The sequence below is a fragment of the Lepidochelys olivacea genome (assembly GCF_965140295.1).
Source record: "Lepidochelys olivacea isolate rLepOli2 genome assembly, chromosome: 1".
Lineage (NCBI taxonomy): Eukaryota > Metazoa > Chordata > Testudines > Cheloniidae > Lepidochelys > Lepidochelys olivacea.
The window spans coordinates 85,402,034-85,424,492 of record NC_140411.1 but is presented as its reverse complement, the minus strand read 5'-3'; the positions used below and the strand labels follow the sequence as shown (position 1 = coordinate 85,424,492).

General features: G+C 42.6%; 1 protein-coding gene across 1 annotated transcript in view; it reads right to left on the bottom strand.

Annotated features, from left to right (window-relative positions):
- Positions 1-2,152: 2,152 nt before the first annotated feature.
- Positions 2,153-22,459, bottom strand: part of LOC311514966 (uncharacterized protein) — a 414,125-nt gene continuing 393,818 nt past the window's right edge. The window contains exons 10-11 of the mRNA XM_084617718.1: positions 8,859-8,995; positions 2,153-6,865 (exon numbers count right to left, since the gene is read on the bottom strand). Coding sequence (XP_084473844.1) covers positions 2,553-6,865; positions 8,859-8,964 — 4,419 coding nt within the window. The 5' untranslated portion in view covers positions 8,965-8,995 and the 3' untranslated portion in view covers positions 2,153-2,552. The remainder of the gene's footprint in view (positions 6,866-8,858; positions 8,996-22,459) is intronic.

Genomic DNA, 22,459 nt, shown 5'->3' with positions numbered 1-22,459 from the left:
TGTGTGCTCGAGTGCGCACTTCATTTGATCATCACTCATAACACTTTTAGCATACATTTCGGTCAGCTTCTGTTACAATGTGAGTCAGATTCGTATCTGGTGTAAATTGCCATAGTTCCACTGAAGTCAGTGGACACATATTGACTTCAGTAGAGCTACACCAACTAGTGATTTGGCACACTGTGTAGAAATATGTACTGCTGATTGGTGTTGGCATTTCATTTGGACCCAAGAACTCTTCATAGGTCATGATAAGTACCTCCCCTTCTTAGTGACTCCGTTTTAACTTTTAACCAAATTTCATGCATGTCAGGACACGTAACTCTACCGTAATTGGAAGGATGTATGCAGTTATGTTATTTTTTGCTTTTCTTAATGGTTTTAAGTTCTTGGCTCTTTATGCATAAGTAGTTCTTCATATATAACTAAGGTTAATATACAATTAGCACTCTACTGTCAATGTCTCTTCTTGACTTGCAGGTAAAATGATTCCATCTTATTAACCTACCATGTTAGGTAGATAAATGAATTACAAATTTTGAGAATATTTTACTGAAACTTCAGAAGCTACAAGCACACAGTCAGTCACACAATCAATTCAAGTGAAGGTGGCAGCATTGGAAGCCACTATTCAGAAGCCATATATGAAAGCCATACTATCAGTCCTATGTCGGGGAGGAGCATGGGTGGACTATAGGTGGGAGGGAGTTTGATGGAACCAAGCTCCATTATACTTGATCCTCCACTGGTATATGGAGTGTTAACATAAGTGGAAGAAGTTAGACTAGGCTCCCTGATGCTCTGATTTCAACCAGGATACTCAAGGATCAGGGAGCTACAACCAGCTCCCTGTGGCTCCCCATTCCTCTCCATCTGAGCAGAGAATTGAACCCTCTATTTTTAAATACTATCGTTTGGTTCTGCAGCCATCATTAACAAACATACAAGTCAAAGAGCTCTTCTGACATTCATCAATGATGCTAGTTAGATATCTCAATCTGAAAGGGCCCAAATATATGAAGCAATGCAAGACAAAGACAGGAAACTAGAGATGGCATGACACACCAGAAGCCTTACTACCAGATGGTAAATTGATTGGGGTAATACTTAAACCAAGTATTCCAAAACACCTAGAAGAGTGTGGTATGGCAGGGTCTAACCAGCATGACTTCTGCAAAGGAAAATGCTCTCTCACTAGTCTATTAGAATTTTTTAATGAATCAATATAATAGTGGATGAGGGAGAACTAGCTGATATAATTTATTTGGGCTTTGACAAAATACCTCACAAAAGGCTACTAAAGAAACTTAGTCATGGTGGGAGAGGCAGATTACTATCACAAATCAGAAACTGAAAACAAAACCCAGAGCAATAAATGATCAATTTTAATATTAACTGTGGGGTGCCAGTGTTGTACAATATTTTAATTAATAATCTGGAAAGGGGATAAAAACAATGAAATGCCAAAATTAGAAGATGACACATGTCAAGGTTCCTCCCCCACTCTGAACTCTAGGGTACAGATGTGGGGACCTGCATGAAAAACCTCCTAAGCTTATCTTTACCAGCTTAGGTCAAAACTTCCCCAAGGTACAAAATATTACCCCTTGGACAGGCCGCTACCACCACCAAACTAATACTGGTTACTGGGGAAGAGCTGTTTGGACGCGTCCTTCCCCCCAAAATACTTCCCAAAACCCTGCACCCCACTTCCTGGACAAGGTTTGGTAAAAAGCCTCACCAATTTGCCTAGGTGACTACAGACCCAGACCCTCGGATCTTAAGAACAATGAACAATCCTCCCAACACTTGTACCCCCCCTTTCCTGGGAAATGTTGGATAAAAAGCCTCACCAATTTGCATAGGTGACCACAAACCCAAACCCTTGGATCTGAGAACAATGAAAAAGCATTCAGTGTTTTACAAGAAGACTTTTAATAAAAAATAGAAGTAAATAGAAATAAAGAAATCCCCCCTGTAAAATCAGGATGGTATATATCTTACAGGGTAATTAGATTCAAAAACATAGAGAACCCCTCTAGGCAAAACCTTAAGTTACAAAAAAGATACACAGACAGAAATAGTTATTCTATTCAGCACAATTCTTTTCTCAGCCATTTAAAGAAATCATAATCTAACACATACCTAGCTAGATTACTTACTAAAAGTTCTAAGACTCCATTCCTGTTCTGTCCCCGGCCAAGACGACTACAGACAGACACACAAACCCTTTGTTTCTCTCCCTCCTCCCAGCTTTTGAAAGTATCTTGTCTCCTCATTGGTCATTTTGGTCAGGTGCCAGGGAGGTTACCTTTAGCTTCTTAACCCTTTACAGGTGAGAGGAGCTTTCCCCTGGCCAGGAGGGATTTCAAAGGGGTTTACCCTTCCCTTTATATTTATGACATGCCCCCCAAATCTCAGCTAGGGTGAAACACTGGCTGGGATTTCTTCCTGGAGCTCTAGGAAAACAGAGTTAATAAGACACATGCATCTCTAAATATACTACCAAGTACATAAAGACTAACAATATTTTCCACATCTCAAGGACGATTTTAACCAGTTGATTCTGGGAAACTTTCACGGGAGAGTGCATCAGCCACTTTGTTAGAAGCTCCTGAGATGTGTTGGATGTCGAAATCAAAATCTTGGAGAGCTAAACTCCACCGAAGAAGTTTTCTGTTAGTTTCTTTGACGGTGTGAAGCCACTTTAGTGCAGCATGGTCGGTTTGCAGGTGGAAACGCCGTCCCCAAACATATGGGCGTAGCTTTTCCAGAGCGTAGACAATGGCATAACATTCTTTTTCAGTGACTGACCAGTTGCTTTCCCTCTCAGACAGTTTTTTGCTGAGAAACACTACAGGGTGGAATTCTTGATCAGGTTCTTTCTGCATTAAAACTGCTCCCACACCACGCTCGGATGCATCTGTGGTTACTAGGAACGGTTTGTCAAAGTCTGGGGCCCTTAGTACAGGGTCAGACATGAGTGTCGCTTTAAGCTTGTTAAAGGCCTTCTGACACTTTCCGGTCCACTGAACAGCATTTGGCTGTTTCTTTTTGGTTAGGTCTGTCAGTGGGGCAGCGATTTGGCTGTAGTGCGGTACAAATCGTCTGTAATAACCGGCCAAGCCTAAGAAGGATTGAACCTGTTTCTTTGACTTTGGGACAGGCCACTTTTGGATAGCATCCACTTTGGCCTGTAGGGGGCTGATAGTTCCTTGACCCACCTGGTGTCCAAGGTAAGTCACTCTGTTTAGGCCTATTTGACACTTCTTAGCCTTAACAGTTAGTCCTGCCTCCCTTATGCGCTCAAGGACTTTTTGTAGATGTTCCAGGTGGTCTGCCCAGGAATCCGAAAATATGGCCACATCGTCAAGGTAGGCGACTGCATATTCTCCTAATCCCGCTAGGAGACCATCTACAAGTCTTTGGAAAGTGGCGGGTGCATTTCGCAGCCCGAAAGGGAGTACATTAAATTCATACAGCCCGAGATGTGTGATGAAGGCTGACCTTTCCTTGGCAGATTCATCTAGCGGTATCTGCCAGTACCCCTTGGTTAAGTCCAAGGTAGAGATGAACTGGGCCCTTCCCAGTTTCTCTAATAGTTCATCTGTGCGTGGCATGGGATAGTTGTCTGGGCGAGTTACAGCATTTAGCTTACGGTAGTCCACGCAAAAACGTATTTCCCCATCTGGTTTGGGAACTAGAACCACTGGAGATGCCCATGCACTTTCAGAGGGGCGGATTACACCCATCTGTAACATATCCTGGATCTCCCGTTCTATAGCAGTTTTAGCTTGAGGAGACACCCGGTAAGGTTGGACCCTAATTGGGTGAGCATTACCTGTGTCAATGGAGTGGTATGCCCGTTCAGTCAGTCCTGGGGTGGCTGAGAACGTTGGCGCGTAGCTAGTGCACAGCTCCTGGATCTGCTGTCGCTGCATACGCCCAAGGGTCATGGAGAGGTTCACCTCTTCCACACCACCAGCACATTTCCCTTCGTAGTAGACACCTTCAGGCCACTCAGCGTCGTCTCCTCCCTGGGCTGTAAACTGACAAACCTTTAATTCTCTGGAATAAAAGGGCTTTAGAGAATTAATATGATACACCTTAGGCTTTCGGTTGGAGGTGGGGAATGCTATGAGATAATTAACAGCTCCCAGGCGCTCCTGGACCACGAATGGCCCTTCCCACGATGCTTCCATTTTATGGGCCTGGAGCGCCTTTAAGACCATGACCTGGTCTCCTACTTTGAAGGAACGCTCTCTGGCATGTTTATCATACCAGGCTTTTTGCTCTTTTTGAGCATCCTGTAAGTTTTCTCTAGCAAGGGCTAAAGAGGTTCGGAGGGTGGTTTGTAGGTTGGTTACAAAGTCCAGAATGTTAGTTCCTGGAGAAGGTGTAAATCCCTCCCATTGCTGCTTCACCAACTGCAATGGCCCCTTAACCTCACGGCCATATACAAGTTCAAATGGGGAAAACCCTAAACTGGGATGTGGTACAGCTCTGTAGGCAAAGAGCAACTGCTGCAATACTAGGTCCCAATCATTGGAGTGCTCATTTACGAATTTACGTATCATGGCCCCCAAAGTTCCATTAAACTTCTCCACCATGCCATTTGTTTGATGATGGTAAGGAGTGGCAACCAAGTGATTTACCCCATGAGCTTCCCAAAGGTTTTTCATAGTTCCTGCCAGGAAATTAGTCCCTGCATCTGTGAGGATGTCGGAGGGCCAACCTACCCTGGCAAAAATGTCTGCTAGGGCCTGGCACACACTTTTAGCCCTGGTGTTGCTTAGAGCTACTGCTTCCGGCCATCGGGTGGCAAAATCCATGAAAGTCAGTATGTACTGCTTTCCTCTGGGTGTCTTTTTCGGAAAAGGACCCAGAATATCCACAGCTACTCGCTGAAATGGAACTTCAATGATGGGGAGTGGCTGGAGAGGAGCTTTGACCTGGTCTTGGGGTTTTCCCACTCTTTGGCACACCTCACAAGACTGGACATAGGTAGAAACATCCTTGCCCATTCCCTCCCAGTGGAATGACCCCCCCAAACGGTCTTTGGTCCTGTTCACCCCAGCATGGCCACTAGGGTGATCATGGGCTAAGCTCAAGAGCTTGGCCCGGTATTTAGTTGGAACTACCAACTGTCTCTGAGGATGCCAGTCTTCCTGGTGTCCCCCAGAAAGAGTTTCCTTGTATAAAAGTCCTCTTTCTACAACAAACCTGGATCGATTAGAAGAGCTGAGAGGCGGTGGGTTGCTCCGTGCCGCCGTCCAAGCTCTCTGGAGGCTTTCATCTGCTTCCTGTTCGGTCTGGAACTGTTCCCTTGATGCTGGAGACATCAGTTCCTCATGGGATTGTGGACCTAGGCTTGGTCCCTCTGGAAGCGATATAGGGGATGGAGCTGTTTCTGTTGACTGTGAACCGCTCTCCGCTGGTGCACTATGTTGGGATTCAGGCTCCGGCTGAGCCTCTTGTGTAGGGTTATCGGCTGCTGCCAGTTCAGGTTCGGTGGGGCCCTCTGGTGTTGAGGTTGCAAGTACTGGATTCAGTGCTGACACGGGGTCTGGTGTTGGTTGTTTGGCTGGTTCCGGTTCTGGGACTGGTTCCGTCTGGGTCTCTGGGACTGGATCCACTACTGCTGTTGCAGACATTGGCCTGGGGTCCAGGTCCATCACCTCTGACTGGGTCCTGATAGAAGTTTCCGGAACAGAGCTAGGCCTCACGGCTTGTTTAGCCTGGTTGCGGGTGACCATTCCCACCCTCTTGGCCTGCTTCACATGATTGGCCAAGTCTTCCCCCAACAGCATGGGGATGGGATAATCATCATAGACTGCAAAAGTCCACATTCCTGACCAGCCCTTGTACTGGACAGGCAACTTGGCTGTAGGCAAATTGAAAGAGTTGGACTTGAAGGGTTGAATCGTCACTTGGATCTCTGGGTTGATTAAATTGGGGTCCACTAAGGAAGCATGGATAGCTGACACTTGTGCTCCGGTGTCCCTCCACGCGGTGACCTTCTTCCCACCCACACTCACAGTTTCCCTCCGCTCCAAGGGTATCTGGGAGGTATCTGGGCCTGTGGACCTCTGGTGTGATTCCGGTGCAATGAACTGTAATCTGTTGGGGTTCTTGGGGCAGTTGGCCTTTACATGCCCCAGCTCGTTACACTTAAAACATCGTCCAGCTGACGGGTCACTGGGGCGAGGAGGGTTGCTGGAGAACGGGGTGGTGGGACGATAAGGGGTCTGGAGGGTTCTTTGGGAGGTAGGTGGGGCTTTGGGCGGCCCCCGGTAATAGGGTGTGGTCTGGGGTGGTCCCTTCTGGTCTCCGCTCCAACTGCGACCAGTTTTCTTCTTCTCTGCCACCTCCACCCATCTGGCTCCAATCTCTCCTGCCTCAATTACAGTTTTGGGTTTCCCATCTAGGATGTATCTTTCTATTTCCTCAGGAACACCCTCTAAGAATTGTTCCATTTGCATTAGGAAGGGCAAATTTACTGGAGATTCAACACTTGCTCCTGATATCCAGGCATCCCAATGTTTTACAATGTGGTAGGCATGTCGGGTAAATGACATGTCTGGTTTCCACCTTAGGGCTCTGAACCTCCGACGAGACTGCTCGGGTGTTATCCCCATTCTGACTCTCGCCTTGGATTTAAACAGTTCATACTTGTTCATGTGTTCTTTAGGCATTTCAGCTGCCACCTCAGCTAAGGGTCCACTGAGCTGCGGCCTCAGCTCTACCATGTATTGGTCAGTAGAGATGTTGTACCCAAGGCAGGCCCTTTCGAAGTTTTCTAAGAAGGCCTCAGTATCATCACCTGCCTTGTAGGTGGGGAACTTTCTGGGATGGGAAGTGGTACCTGGAGAAGGATTGCTAGGGTTTGTTGGTATATTCTGCTGGGCCTTTATCCTCTCCATCTCCTCCACATGCTTCCTCTCTTTTTCCCTCTCCTCCTCCACATGCTTCCTTGCCTCCATTTCCCTCTTGTGGGCAGCCTCTTGGTGTTGTTCTGCCTCCCTTTCTTGTTCCTTCTTCAGCTGCATGAGTTCTATCTGTCTTTCATGTTCCCTTTGTTTTTCCTCAGCCTGAAATTTGGCTAATTCCAGCTGTAGTCGAGCTGAGGATTTGGCCATTCTAACCTCTCTGTTTTTAACTAACTTTACACCCGAGGTTTAGGAATAAACAAACAAAACTTGGCTGTAAAATTTTGCTGTGCTGGAATAGAATACCTATTCTCTGATAGTGATTGTCAGCCTACAGAAAAAGACAATTCCCTTGTCTCTGCTCTGGGCCCAAATTAAAGCAAAAAACCTCCAACTACTTGGAAACCTGCTTACCCAGCCCAAAGAAAAAAAAAATTTCTTTTCAAACCTGTGCTCCTTGTAAAACAAAAAAAAAAAATCAAAATCCTAAAAAAACCCTGCCACTTTTGTCTCCAGGCAAATGGGTAGAGCACACACCCCCTATTTACTTTTAGGAAGAAAAGAAAAAAAAACCTCTGGGTTGGAAGACTGTGAATTTCCCTGCAGGAGTTAAGTACCCTGCCTCCAGGCAAAGAAAACCTGCAATTCACAAGATAATCCCCTTTTGTCTCTGCTTGGCCACAAAGCAGAGAGAAACCAAGCTGCTTTCAGTTTCAAAGCTGCTTCTGGACTTCCTAAAAATTCCTTTTTAAAATCTGTATTTCTAGTTCAAAAAATCTCAACTGGATCTCAAAATGATTTCAGGTTAATCCCACCACTGTGCCACCATGTCAAGGTTCCTCCCCCACTCTGAACTCTAGGGTACAGATGTGGGGACCTGCATGAAAAACCTCCTAAGCTTATCTTTACCAGCTTAGGTCAAAACTTCCCCAAGGTACAAAATATTACCCCTTGGACAGGCCGCTACCACCACCAAACTAATACTGGTTACTGGGGAAGAGCTGTTTGGACGCGTCCTTCCCCCCAAAATACTTCCCAAAACCCTGCACCCCACTTCCTGGACAAGGTTTGGTAAAAAGCCTCACCAATTTGCCTAGGTGACTACAGACCCAGACCCTCGGATCTTAAGAACAATGAACAATCCTCCCAACACTTGTACCCCCCCTTTCCTGGGAAATGTTGGATAAAAAGCCTCACCAATTTGCATAGGTGACCACAAACCCAAACCCTTGGATCTGAGAACAATGAAAAAGCATTCAGTGTTTTACAAGAAGACTTTTAATAAAAAATAGAAGTAAATAGAAATAAAGAAATCCCCCCTGTAAAATCAGGATGGTATATATCTTACAGGGTAATTAGATTCAAAAACATAGAGAACCCCTCTAGGCAAAACCTTAAGTTACAAAAAAGATACACAGACAGAAATAGTTATTCTATTCAGCACAATTCTTTTCTCAGCCATTTAAAGAAATCATAATCTAACACATACCTAGCTAGATTACTTACTAAAAGTTCTAAGACTCCATTCCTGTTCTGTCCCCGGCCAAGAGGACTACAGACAGACACACAAACCCTTTGTTTCTCTCCCTCCTCCCAGCTTTTGAAAGTATCTTGTCTCCTCATTGGTCATTTTGGTCAGGTGCCAGCGAGGTTACCTTTAGCTTCTTAACCCTTTACAGGTGAGAGGAGCTTTCCCCTGGCCAGGAGGGATTTCAAAGGGGTTTACCCTTCCCTTTATATTTATGACAACACAAAATTATTTAGGTTAGTCACAACTTTGAGGCTTTTCAGAGGGACCTAATCAAGGTAGGTCATGTGGACAACATGATAACAGATGAAGTTCAATGTTGACAAATACAAAGTAATGCACACTTGAGTGAATAATTTGAAAACACTTTGTAGAGTCATGGACTTACTGCTAGAGCATACCCTCATGGCTCGGCATGGCATAGCATAGCAGGTTTTTCCCATCTGGTTCCTCCTGAAAACAGCCAGTCTGGCCCTGCAGTGATCTCTCTTCCTGTAACTTGGCCATCCAAATGGGTCATGGTTTGTTTCCATCTCTTCTGGGGTCATAAAGTTCAAAAGAAATTTAAAGACAACTGAATCTTAAGCTCCCAACAGGCTCACTTGGCCACCCCCTCCCTCGCAGATGAGCCTCAACTATAATGCAATGTCCCTGAATCTGTTCTCAAGCTCCTGTGCCTCACTCCACCCATACAGTCTAGGACGAGCCCAGTTTTCCACCTTCCCAAGGCTTCAGGCTAGCCATCACCTCTCTGCAGCTCCTGATCTTCCCTCATGTTTCAGGCTCATCTTAGGAGGTGACTGCTTGTTTCTCTCTCCTTCCAGCCTTCAATCAGGTCCTTTCCCAGATAGAGGGAACTAACTACATCCTCTCCACTTCTCAACTGAGCTTTCCTCTCCTCAGTGAAGTCCACCCCCTTCACCTGGCAACACCCTCCCCCAGGTGCCATTAGTGAGGAATTAGGTTCCAAAAACCCTTTTGGTGACAAAGTGGGGTTTATACCCCATCTCTCTCACATATACCTTTTGGTAAATTAACTGCATCAACTCAGGAAAAAGATTTGGGAATCATTGTGGATAGTTAGATGAAAAGTTCTGCTCAAAAGTACAGCAATGGTCAAAAATGCTAACGAAATATTAAGGGGTATAAGGAATGGGATAGACAATACAGAAAATATTATCATGCAATATTACAATTCAATTATATAAACCAATGGTATGCTCTCATCTGGAATACCATGTTCAGTTCAGTTCACAGTATCTTAAAATGGATATGGGAGAAATAGAGGGGGTCCAAAGATGTGTGATAACAGTGATTATGGGCATGGAAAAACACTCATGAAGAGAGACAGAGACTGTTTATATTTGGGGGAAATAAGTAAGAGAGGATATGATACAAGTGCACAAAATGATGACTAGTAAAGAGAGAGTGGATCAGGAACTTTTCACCCTCTTTCAGAAAATATAAGAAATTGAATGTAAGAACAAAGGGCTGGGAAAAGACTTCAGAAGCCATTGAGTGCAGTCCTCTGCAATGATGTCTGCACTATGAGACACCGATCCACAAACCCTCCAATTCACTCCTTGCAGCCTCCAAGATCATTTTCTTTTCCAGAGGTCTCACTTCAGTGAACCATCCTCACATGCTACCAAAGTATCATTGGTAAACAAAGAGTTAAGATATACACGAGATCATCAGATTTCTGCATTTTCAAAGTACATCTAGGAAACACTCCTAACCAGTATGCAAGTAGAAATCTGTTATATTTGTGTATGAGAAAAGCCACATTCACAATAAGTAAAATATGAACCCAGGCCTCTTTTGCAACATACAGTCCTCATGATCTCCCCAGCCCATTTGAAAAGCATGACTGCTAAAGAGAAATGAAGCCCTGAGTAGTGGGGGGTGCGAAATACTGGACCACCAGTATGGCCAACTGCTCTGGAGCTGCTCTGGGCATCTTGCCACACCACCCTGAAAATTCTCAGAATCTGTCAGGCTAGGGAGCATGCCCTGCACATATGAGTGAAGAACCAGCAAGCCCTTCAGGATTTGGTTCAATGTGTTTATGAAATGGATAAATGGTATTACAGAAAATTACATCCCTGGTCTGATAGTAGCTGAAGAATGCACAGCACAACACAGAAGGTGGAGGATGGGATATGAAGATGGATTTAAACAGTCTTTGCATTTCTCCAGTTCTGGGCTGATCCCAATAATAAACTGGAGCACCCTGAAGGCTGCTCTGTTTTACACCAGTTGACTCCAAAGGACAGATATGGCCACTGAAATCTGTGAAGCTTGCTATCCACGCTCTTTTAATGGCAGTCAGGAAGGTGGGTGGCATATGAGCCACTACATTAGCTCTCCAACATTCCAGGATTCTCCTGCAACTGGGGCGATCATCCAAACTGCTGGTTAACCCATCAGTAGGGCCATGTTCCCATGCAAATGCAAAATGGGCACAAAGCATCTGAGGTTTGGGACCTATGTCTTTAAACTCTAAATAAAAGGAGCACTTGTGGCACCTTAGAGACGAACAAATTTATTTGAGCATAGGCTTTTGTGAGCTATAGCTCAAATAAATTTGTACTCCTTTTCTTTTTGCAGATACAGACTAACACAGCTGCTACTCTGAAACTCTAAATAGTTCAGTATGATGCAATGCTTTTCACTCGGGGTACATCTGCAAGTGTATTTTAAATCTATCGTCACAGACAAACTAAATTAAAGACATACTGGTTCAGACTTGGATTGAACCATCTCTGACAGTCAAATGAATCCCAATCTTAAACTGGTTTTGTATCCAATAACATTATTATCTGTAGAATTCATTTATTTCTATTGTACTCCTCCACTGAGAATACAACCACTAACAAGTGGTGAGGCAAAATACAGCTTAAGGGGATCCTGCAAATACTTAAATTCTAAATGTGCCTTATGCAGAAACAACCTAATATCCTGCATTTAAAATGAAAATATATTTCTCCTTTGTGAATAGCTAGTTGGAGCCAAGAACACATCTGTTATGAGGATTCCACCTCATTTCTAGGCTCAACATTCCTGAGGACAAAAGTTTAAATAAGAAAACTTAATTATTTATAAGCAGATAGACTAAAATAATGCTAATGTTTCTTTTATTAGACCTATGCAGTTTATCCATTCCTCCTCCCCCCCCCGCCCCCCCAAAGCTAAATGGGAAAAAAGCAAATCTGGCCTGAAGTGGTAATCTAAAATATGGCATCTTTGAATCAGAAGTCATGGGAGTCATCAAAGAATGCAGCTATTTATTTTGAGGAACCATGAGTGGTGGGGAGATCCAAGATAGAAGAAACTATAAATGGTTCACAAGTTTATAAAAAGCCTGTAGTTAGGGTTATTTGGGATTTAGATCCCTATACAATTAGAGGAAAGAACAGGGGATATAGAGGATATAACTGCTTTTACGGGGTACTGGCTTCAATAAAATCATTTTCATGTGATCCACATTGCTATTTTAAGGGCCTTTATATCCAGTGTGGGATGATTTACTGTTATCTGATTTGCACATTGGAAATGATTACCCCCAGGAGAATTACAATAATATTTGATTCATATATAAATAAATAACAGAGGAACCCTGAGAGAGCTTAGTACAGTTTGCTTCTTTTTGTGGTGTTTTTCCGATATCCTAACATGCCAAATATCTGTTTCAAACCTAAAGGCTTTATTTATTATTTTTGTAGCACTTCCTTTTATTAAACAGATGCATTATTTATATGAGAACCTGATCCAGATTTCAGAGGTATGTATAGCCTCATGGTCTCACATTAAAAAAAAATAAATCAAAACTGTGAGCTGATGTAGTCACAGTATTAGCCCCTAACCCTGCAAATATCTGCATCCATGAATAGCTTTATCTGTATGTTTGCAGCATTGGAGTCTCAGTGGGCTAGATGACCAGTTTCAAACATAGTGGAATATATAGAAGGGATGACTTATTCAGGAAAAATAATGTGACTTGGTCAAATAGCCTTCCAAAAATCTTAGTAGCATAAGAAAAATAACACATTAATTCGCAACAAGCATGCATCCACCCTGAGACACCTTTAATTATGCGGAGCAAAGAGCGATGGTGATTCCAGTGCTAATTGCCACACTTTTCCATTCTCCTTTAAGTCTCTTCTCAAAACTCATGTTTTCATGGAGGGTTACAGAAATTGTAATGGAAGCATTTTACTTCGCACAGGTGTAAATGACTACATCGGGAGGCAACTGAAAAAAATCACGCCTTTTGTGTCTTATGGTAGACTGTAAACTCTTCAGAGAAGAGACTGTGATTAAAATTTTTCAAAGCAGTCAAAGATTAATACAGAATGTGTCTAAATCTCCAAGACAGCTTTGAGACTCTCAGCCTGTCTTCACTTGTGAAGTGCCTTGCACATCCATAGCACTATATAAGCAATGTTTAAAACCATCTAAAAAACCATGTGTGGGGAAGGCCCTTCATCACCCCCGCATCTGCCCATCCCCCTTGCCTGCAATTAACTCTGCTCCCAACCCTTAAATCATCCTGCCCCCGCCAGCCACTTCTGCCCCCTGTCTTCACCTCACATTAGGGTTGCCACCCACCCAGGTCTTAGCCAGACAGTCTGGTTTTCGGTTTCTGTGTCCAGGTGCCTGGTTTTCGGGGACCTGGCAAACCTAAATGGCACTCAAACCAAAAGTCTGATTAACACAGGGCAGCAGAAGGCTCCAGGTCATTAACCTATTCCAGCCCCTGCTCAATCGGTGCCACCTCCTATGTGCAGGCAGGCTCCTTGGGATGATCCAGCGATCAACGAGGAGAGTGGGGGAGAGGAGTGAACAGGAGGTGTGGGGGAAGAGCTAGAGAATGGGTAAGGCCTTGGGGAAGAGGTGGGGCAGGGAGCAGGGCCTGGTTACCAGAAATTAGAAAGGTGGCAACCCTACCTCATATCAGCTCCTCCTGCAGATTATAAGGGTTCTTCACTTCCTCTCCCAGGCCTGGTGGGCTGCAGTCTGGTCTCCTTCTCCCTTCCTAGGCCAGGTGTTCCAGGGCAGGAGAGGGGAGGAACTAGGAGCTATCCCATTGCTCACTACAGGAGAGAGGAAGAGGAGGGAGCATAGGCAACCTGAGCTGCTGTGCTCTTCCTCCTCCATCCCCCCACCTTCCCTCCTGTGAAAATGGTGTTGGCTCCAGAGGGGAGGAGGGGGACTTCCTGGGATAGCTATGATTGGCTGCTTTTCTGTAGGAGGCAGGTAATTGGGGAAAGCAGCCAATCAGAGTGGGTTTTCCCTCAGATGGTACTAAAAAATCTCTACCATCAACCACCCAGTTTGCTTTTTAGACATTTGATTTCCCAGGTCTGTGACCTGGCAGACTTTAAGCCGTGTATATAATAAAAATAACCCAAAGAAGACCCTGTCTTTCAACCATAATTAGTCTTTAAGGCCTGCTCTACATGCAGATTTAATACTAGCATAACTTTTTTACTTTGAGATGTGATTGTTTACTGAAATATTTACACTGGTACAACCCCTAATATGGATACAGTTATAAAGCTGTTTTATACAGTGTATCTTATTCCCCATTCCATACAGGAAAAAGACCCAGTATCATAAAGTTGCTTAAACTAGAATAACGACATCCACACTGGAGGAAGCAGGGTAGCAGCCATGTTAGTCTGTATCCGCAAAAAGAACAGGAGTACTTGTGGCACCTTAAAGACTAACAAATTTATCTGAGCATAAGCTTTCGTGAGCTGCATCCGATGAAGTGAGGTGTAGCTCACGAAAGCTTATGCTCAAATAAATTTGTTAGTCTCTAAGATGCCACAAGTACTCCTTTTCTTTTTACTGGAGGTAGCAGTATTGTAGTATTTTAACTATACCTTTATAGTTAAGGAAGTACTACTCTTACATAGCAACAACCCCTAAATCCTCAGCCAATTATTTTGCCTTCAGCAGCTGCCTCTTCTATGTTGTCATTAACCCATACATTGCAGAAGAGCCTATTTGAATTCAGTCTGCTAAATTATCCAAAGGATAGTACATCTTTCTATGACAGTATCTCAGATGACTCTTTTCCAATCTGCAGAGCTTCTCAGTAGTTTGAGTTAAGGTAGCCCAATTAAAGTTAAGTAAGGGTGTAAAGGGCAATTGGGAGGGGAAAGGAAAGGAGTTATTGTGAAAAGATATGATTTTTTTTTTGTAGGAGGGGGTGGTCTTTTTTCTGTAATTAATTCTTTTTATTATGAGACTGGGAAGTCATGTGAAACTGGAAAAAGAGGGTTATGCTTTGTGTTTGGCCATGAGAGGGCTGGATTGAGTAAAGAGTTGGGATGAACCACTTAAACTCAAGTGGGTTGTGAAAAGGGGTTTTGGTTTTCCCAGGCACAGCTGAATCTATTATATAACAATGTAGTGTGAAATTTCTTAACAAATGAATTCAGGCAGGGAAGTTGGAGGGGACAAAGGTCTGAACAATTGTCATTAGCTTCCCCAGATCCAAAGGTTTAACTTCTCATGGAAATTCCATCACATGACTAGTCAGTTACTGCCAGTCATTAAACTGAAGAGGTGAGGTAATTTTAAGCCATTTTACTGTGTTAGTCAAAGAGAGGTACAGCCATCCATTACCTCAGAAATGGGGAGGAGCCCAGGAAAAAGTATTAAAAAAAAAGCCAGACCCAATGATGCAACTGAAGTTTTTCTCTTTCTTCCTACCAACTTCCAGATGCCAGGATTTCTGGAAACAGAGGGCTAGATGGCAACTCAAAGAATGGGACTGCAAGATTTATTAAACACTAGGTTGTTGTTATTTTTAAAAAAAAGTAGGTTTTCTGCTACATTTTTGAAAGCCTCAAGGGTGATCAGAAGTTTTTGCCCAAAACCACATTTCTGGTGAAAAATAGCCTTTTAAAAAAAATTCAGAAATATTTCCTCCCTTTAACAATTTTTTTAAGGCTAGGGTGTAGTGGAGGAATAAATAGCCAAAAAAACCTCCACTTTTAGAGACTCAAAATCATCTCTGAAAAACAAAACCTCTGTGGAAAAAAACTGGAAAAAACTTATATTTTATAATTTCTTTTGAAAGTTTTCCATGGAAAATACATAGTTTTCCAACTAGCTTAATTTTTACCAAGTTTTCAGTTCTGCTTTTGCTGTATAATCTACTTTTATTTTTGTGTTTCCTCTAACATATATACTGGGCCTTGTACAGGATGCTCCATATGTAATCTGATAGCTATTTATTTTAAGGGAGCTCACTTCTGGCAAATTTCTTGAAGGCATGTTATCAAAGCACATCCACAAGGGGAAGAATCACTGATCCTCTTTGGACATAACAAAAAGCAGAGTGTTAGACTTTTTGGATCTGTGTACACAGCCCTGCAGTGTAGACTACGGCAGTATAAGTTGCAGTATGCAGTAAAGTGTGCTGTAACTACCCCATGTAGATGCTGCTGGCACAAACTAAAAAGTACCTTAGTTCAGGTTAACATAGTTGTTTCCAATAGCATTCGTCAGCACGGTCACGTTGACCGTAGTTGACCTTGCCTATCCTATTTCATGGTAAAATACCACAGTGCCTTGTCTCCACTAGGATTTTACAGTGGGATAGCTCATGCATGTTAGTTACCCTACTATGAAAACCTCACATTTTTTGCAGTGAAGATGTAGCCTCAGTCCCAGCAGCTCAGGGATTCCTTTGTTATGTCTCTGAATATCTCTTATTATGAGTGTAAGGAGGTCACTCACCTCTTGAGTGCCTCCTTGCACATGGGTGAAGAACTGCAGTCCTTCTCCTGGTGCCCTGTAAGTTATTGACTTCACTTGGCAGGTCTTCAGTGACTCAGTCCTCATCTGGGTCATACAATCAAAATGAATCCCTTCCAGGATAGTAAAGAGTCCAACAAAATAAACAGTCTATCTGCCCTCACCAAGGCCTTCAGCCCTGGCACTTTAAGTTCATCCCTTTGCTCAGGCTTTCAAATAAGCCCTGTCACCTTCTTGGGGCTTAGATTAAGCTTGTCCCCTGCTCACTGTTTATGCCACTTTGCTGGTGGCCAGCAAGGGAATCTGTGCAGGCCCACTACTCTGGGTTTCAGCCCAGGGACTCTATACACAGCAGGCATATACTGCTCACTTCAATTAATTGCTACTTCTTCCCTGAGCCTCTTCCACTCAGCCCCTTTATCTTCACTCTTATCTCATGGCCAGGTTTCTCAGGTGCCTCTCTCCCTGCAAAACCAGCTATGCAAGTGCAACCAGAGATTAACCCTGGCTAGCCCCCAGGCTTCTCTGGCCAGAGAGGAGCACAGTTTCCTGCTCCTCTAGTCCCAGCCAGGTATTATCCTAGTAAAGGCTTCCAGCTTCTTTTATCTGAGCCTACTGGGCTCTGATTGACTGTCAGTCACCCTTCTAGCCCTTGGAAGGCTAGGTCTCTGTAGTTTCAAAGATGGCTGCTCCAGAAAGGCCTGTCTATGCAAGCCTGGAGGATCTACCTTCACTGCTCCTTTCCTCCCACATTATACTTCATGGGGTGGTGTGTCTTAGGACTGCAAGGCCTCCTCAAGGGAGCCACACAGGCCAGGTACACCCCATTACAATGTGAATGTACAGTACTTAGCACAATAGGCCCTCTAGGCAATGCTACTATTACTACTACCGGTTAAGGGTGCAAGTGCTATAGCTAATGGGAGAGAAAGGGTTTGGGCTAAGGGCTCTGTTTTGGGGGCAAGGGAAAGATAGGGCAAAAATTAAAAGATTTCAGATACTTTCTAGTTTCAGAGACTCCAAATTCTTAAAGGCTGGTAATGAGATGAACTTGGTTAACATCATCAGAGCTCTTCCAATATACATGAGGCAATTGTGAAGAGGTTTCAGCAATGTTCTTCCACATGATAGACAGGAACAGTGATAAAGGAAGCTTTGGCCCTGCAGGAAGATGCAACTGGATGATAGGATGATAATAATTACACCACAGAGAGAGCAGATGGGGCTGCATGGTGTAGTGGACTGGGTGCAGCTCTGTGAGTCATGAAACCTTGAGTTCTAATCCTAGTGTTACCTTTCAGCTAGTGCATTACTGCTTGTTTCCCCTTTTGTCTATTTATATTGTAAGCAACTTTTATTTCACTGTGTTTGTATTTCATCCGGGAGATCTAGGCACTACTATAGTATTAATAAATAATAATAATGGTAGAATATGGTGAAAAAATTCAATCTTTTTGAAATTTTCTTCCAAAAAATTGTTGAAATTTTGAATTTTCTAAATATTTGGATTAGCTCTAGAAAAAAAGTCATTAAAACAACAACAAAATCCAAAAAAACCAAAAACTGAAAAACTGAAACCAAAACCTGGAAAATGTATCATCATCAGAAGCTTGAAAACACTGAAAAATTGCAACCAGCCCTAGTAATTTCCCACCAACAATACTCAGCACATACAGGTAATTGCCACTACATGAGGAACCTGTGATTTATATGACCTAAAGGTGAATCTCTTTTGTTAGCAGATATGATAGGCATGCTACATTTTAAATAGCTCTGGTAGCACAATACTTGACAATTTTTCAGTTTACTGAGTGTTCCATTACTTAAATAAAAACATTTTGCATATTCTCAGATCAAGAACATTTCAGAAGCCACTAAGTAAATATAACAGAGTAGTTGTTACATTTTCATATTACGATGATCATGTGCTACCATCTTTTTAACTTTGATTCAGTTGATTACTGAACTTTCTGATTTTCTTGCAACATTGCTGTTGCCAAGCAAAACAACTACTGCTAGGCCTCTTTTACTGGCTGGCTGTTAAATAAAGGAAATACAATTACCCTTTGTTTAAAAAAAAGGGGGTACTAGGTTTATCACTAAGGATCCATGACTTGCGTTTCATAAAAATTTGAATTTGCTTCGAAGTCTACAAAGCCTTCTACACAGCAATTTGTTTCAAAATGTTAAACACATAATGGCATTTAAATCTGATATTTTTAAACTCCTCTTTATATTACTGAACATTGTGTATTATCAGGTAGGTATTACAAAACATTGGAAACAACATACGAAACAACTTTGGCTATCATCAAATTAAATACAAGAAAAATATCCTGAATTTTTAGACAGAATGAAACAATAACTCTCAGAGCCAAATGCTGACCACCTTTCCATAGAAAAAGAGGTACTAAATACAGTGAACCTATTGTATCACAACTGTATAAAGTGGGTAAGCCACAAAGGGGTCTGAAGGAGAAGTCTGGTAACAGTACAGTGAAGTGGGAAGTATATTTCCTGCTACATGAGTCCACAAGTCTAGTTCTCACTGAATAAGGGCCCAGAGATATTCTCTCAAAACTTTCCTGAAGTCCATGATCTGTAGTTATGTAATAGTTGTAGTGTAATAGTTGATACAACCTTTCCAAATCAGTGTTGGGAGGATTATTTTTCCCTCAACCTCACTTAAATGCTCTGTGAAAAGCAATAAACATGATCTTCACTCAGGGGTTTCTGCATTTTTACAGTAAGGGATCTGCAGACTGTCCCCTCATCTCAAGGGGGTGATAAATTTGGAAGCTAGCAAGGTTAAAATGAAGTGAACATTTTTAACTATTTTCTTGCTGAACATTACAGCAGAGACTGCCACCTGCTTCGTGATTATGCTCAGAGCTTGCACAGAGTCCAAGCACTCCCCCCACACACTCCCCTACAGGACTCTGAGGGTATGAATAACCAGCAATAAACATTCATGGCTGGCCTGTGTCAACTGACTTAGGCTCGTGGGGCTTGAGCTGCAAGGCTATAAAACTGCAGAGTAAATGTCTGGGCTCGGGCTAGAACCAGGGCTCTGGGACCCCTCGAGTGGGAGGATACCAGAAGTCTATACTCCAGCCCGATCCCAGACATCTTCACTGCAATTTTATAGCCACGCAGCCTGAGCCCCCTAAGCACAAGTCAGCTGACAACATGGGCCAGCCATGGGTGTTTTATTGCAGTGCTCACATATCCTGAGTGAGCACCCTTCATCCCACAGCACTTGATACATAAAGCACCATAGAACTACATTGATGTCTAGAGCTCAGATGGGGGAGAAATTTATTACAATACTGGATAAAACCCTTATAAAAATCCGTGTCCACACACAGGAAAATCAGCTTCAGTTTTTCAAGATATGAAAAAAATCCATGTGATAAACTGCAGTGAACTCAGTTTATATGTCAAGAAGATAAACAACTGGGCCAATGTTGCCTCGATGTAATTTGGCAACTACAGAATGAGTAAATTTTTCAAACATGATATTTAGACCACTAAGCCATATCCTCTAGTGGAAGCTTAAAGCTCCATTAATACTGGGGAGCTTTCAGGGTAATGGCCTTTTTAAATCAACTTGTTTCTCTACAAAAAATATTTCTGTCTAATATTAATTTCCCTCCTACACACACCCTTTTTAAACAAAAAGTATGGGCCGGAGTGGAGGAGAAATGACATATTACATGTAGAGGAGTCCCCATTTAAGTTAACATTGACTATTCATGGAGTAACAGATCAGAATCTGGCCCTTGCCCACTGGGCTTGTGAAGCCAAAAATTTCAGCCAGTGGGACTTACTCATTGATTGATCTAGCTATTCCTCCTCTAAAATCCAGACAGCTTTAACCATGCGTCTACAATCTGAGAGAAAAAGATCTGCCTTGCTAAGGTTAAGTGAAACTACTGAACGAATTTTCTTCAAACTTGGCTACATTTTTCAGTCTCCATTCAATCTACGAATCAAGCTAATTTGAAATTTCAAACATCAGCCATTTGTGTGCTGTCTGAGTACAAATCTCTCCTGATCAAAAGACTGGAGAAAATATAGATTCATACAGCATAACTCAGAAAAGGTCAAAACAGCTTTGTTTATGGTTCCCAAAGAGTTCACAGTTAGAAATATTACTACATTCTTAGATGGCTGGTGAGGTTTGAGCCTGTGAGGGGAAGAGTGGAGCTCTGCAATAGAACCTAAGCTGAAAGGTTGAGTATTAGTCCTGTGAGGACGTAAGGCTCTGATCCTCCAGATGTGCAAGTGTGTAACTTGGACTTCAATGGGGCTCAGAGCAAGTGCAAGGATGTGCCTAAATACAGACAATTGCAGAATCAAGGTCTAAGATTTTATTACTTATATTACTTTTCACTTATACTAACCTGCTAATGTTCTGAGCCTATCTTTACACTGAAAATATTAAAAATCTCAGGTAAATTAGAAAATTGTGTGTATGACAGTATGCTACCTATGCTTTGTGAATTTCTAAAAACCCGCTAAAAGGTAAATTGCAATAAAACCACTATAAAGTACATATTTACAAAAGTATTAAAAGTTATCTCCCCACATTTGCCAAATATCTTCCCAGTTCCTATTAATTTTAAATGCAGTTTCTCTTTGACCATATATTAAACCATATTAGGATACGCAGCATTCAAATATACTATATACTGTTTCCTGCTGAAGTAGCCAAGTTCTCTTCACAGAATGCATACTGTGTATCTGTCAATTATCCCTATATTTATTACTAGTTTAATTTTCTAAGGGTTTCTAGTGCTGTAAATCATAGAATCATAGAATCATTGAATATCAGGGTTGGGAGGGACCTCAGGATGTCATCTAGTCCAACCCCCTGCTCAAAGCAGGACCAATCCCCAACTAAATCATCCCAGACAGGGCTTTGTCAAGCCTGACCTTAAAAACTTCTAAGGAAGGAGATTCCACCACCTCCCTAAGGTAACACATTCCAGTGTTTCACCACCCTCTTAGTGAAAAAGTTTTTCCTAATATCCAACCTAAACTTCCCCCACTGCAACTTGAGACCATTACTCCTTGTTCTGTCATCTGCTACCACTGAGAACAGTCTAGATCCATCCTCTTTGGAACCCCCTTTCAGGTAGTTGAAAGCAGCTATCAAATCCCCCCTCATTCTTTTCTTCAGCAGACTAAACAATCCCAGTTCCCGCAGCCTCTCCTCATAAGTCATTTGTTCCAGTCCCCTAAGCAGTTTTGTTGCCCTCCGCTGGACTCTTTCCAATTTTTCCACATCCTTCTTGTAGTGTAGGGCCCAAAACTGGACACAGTACTCCAGATGAGGCCTCACCAATGTCGAATAGAGGGGAACAATCATGTCCCTTGATCTGCTGGCAATGCCCCTACATATACATCCCAAAATGCCATTGGCCTTCTTGGCAACAAGGGCACACTGTTGACTCATATCCAGCTTCTCGTCCACTGTAACCCCTAGGTCCTTTTCTGCAGAACTGCTGCCTAGCCATTTGGACCCTAGTCTGTAGCAGTGCATGGGATTCTTCCATCCTAAGTGCAGGACTCTGCACTTGTCCTTGTTGAACCTCCTCAGATTTCTTTTGGCCCAATCCTCTAATTTGTCTAGGTCCCTCTGTATCCTATCCCTGCCCTCCAGCGTATCTACCTCTCCTCCCAGTTTAGTGTCATCTGCAAACTTGCTGAGGGTGCAATCCACACCATCCTCCAGATCATTTATGAAGATATTGAACCAAAACTGGCCCGAGGACCGACCTTTGGGGCACTCCACTTGATACCAGCTGCCAACTAGACATGGAGCCATTGATCAAAAAAAAATTTGGAACACTATGACTTGGATAGGTTTCAATATTTTGAAGCATCAAGGTACTCGTAAAAACACAGGTAAGTACAATCTGCTTTAAGTTTTTGCATTTTGATGATGTGTAGCAACATGAAGTTAAACATAGTAACTCAATACTGTAGTTGATTTTGAAACAAAGAAGAGGAAAATAATTGAATTCCAAATGTTTAAATCTGAGATATTTGAAACTCAATTTAAATTTTCTTTGAAACCTTTCTTTTTGGGGGATGGGGTGAAAATTATAAACTAAATATAATTTTTGCCCACAAAACTAATTTTGGGTAAAATCTTGCCCTATCTTATTTTGAGTTTCACATTTCATTTTTTGATTTGCAGTTTATACTGTATGTTTTT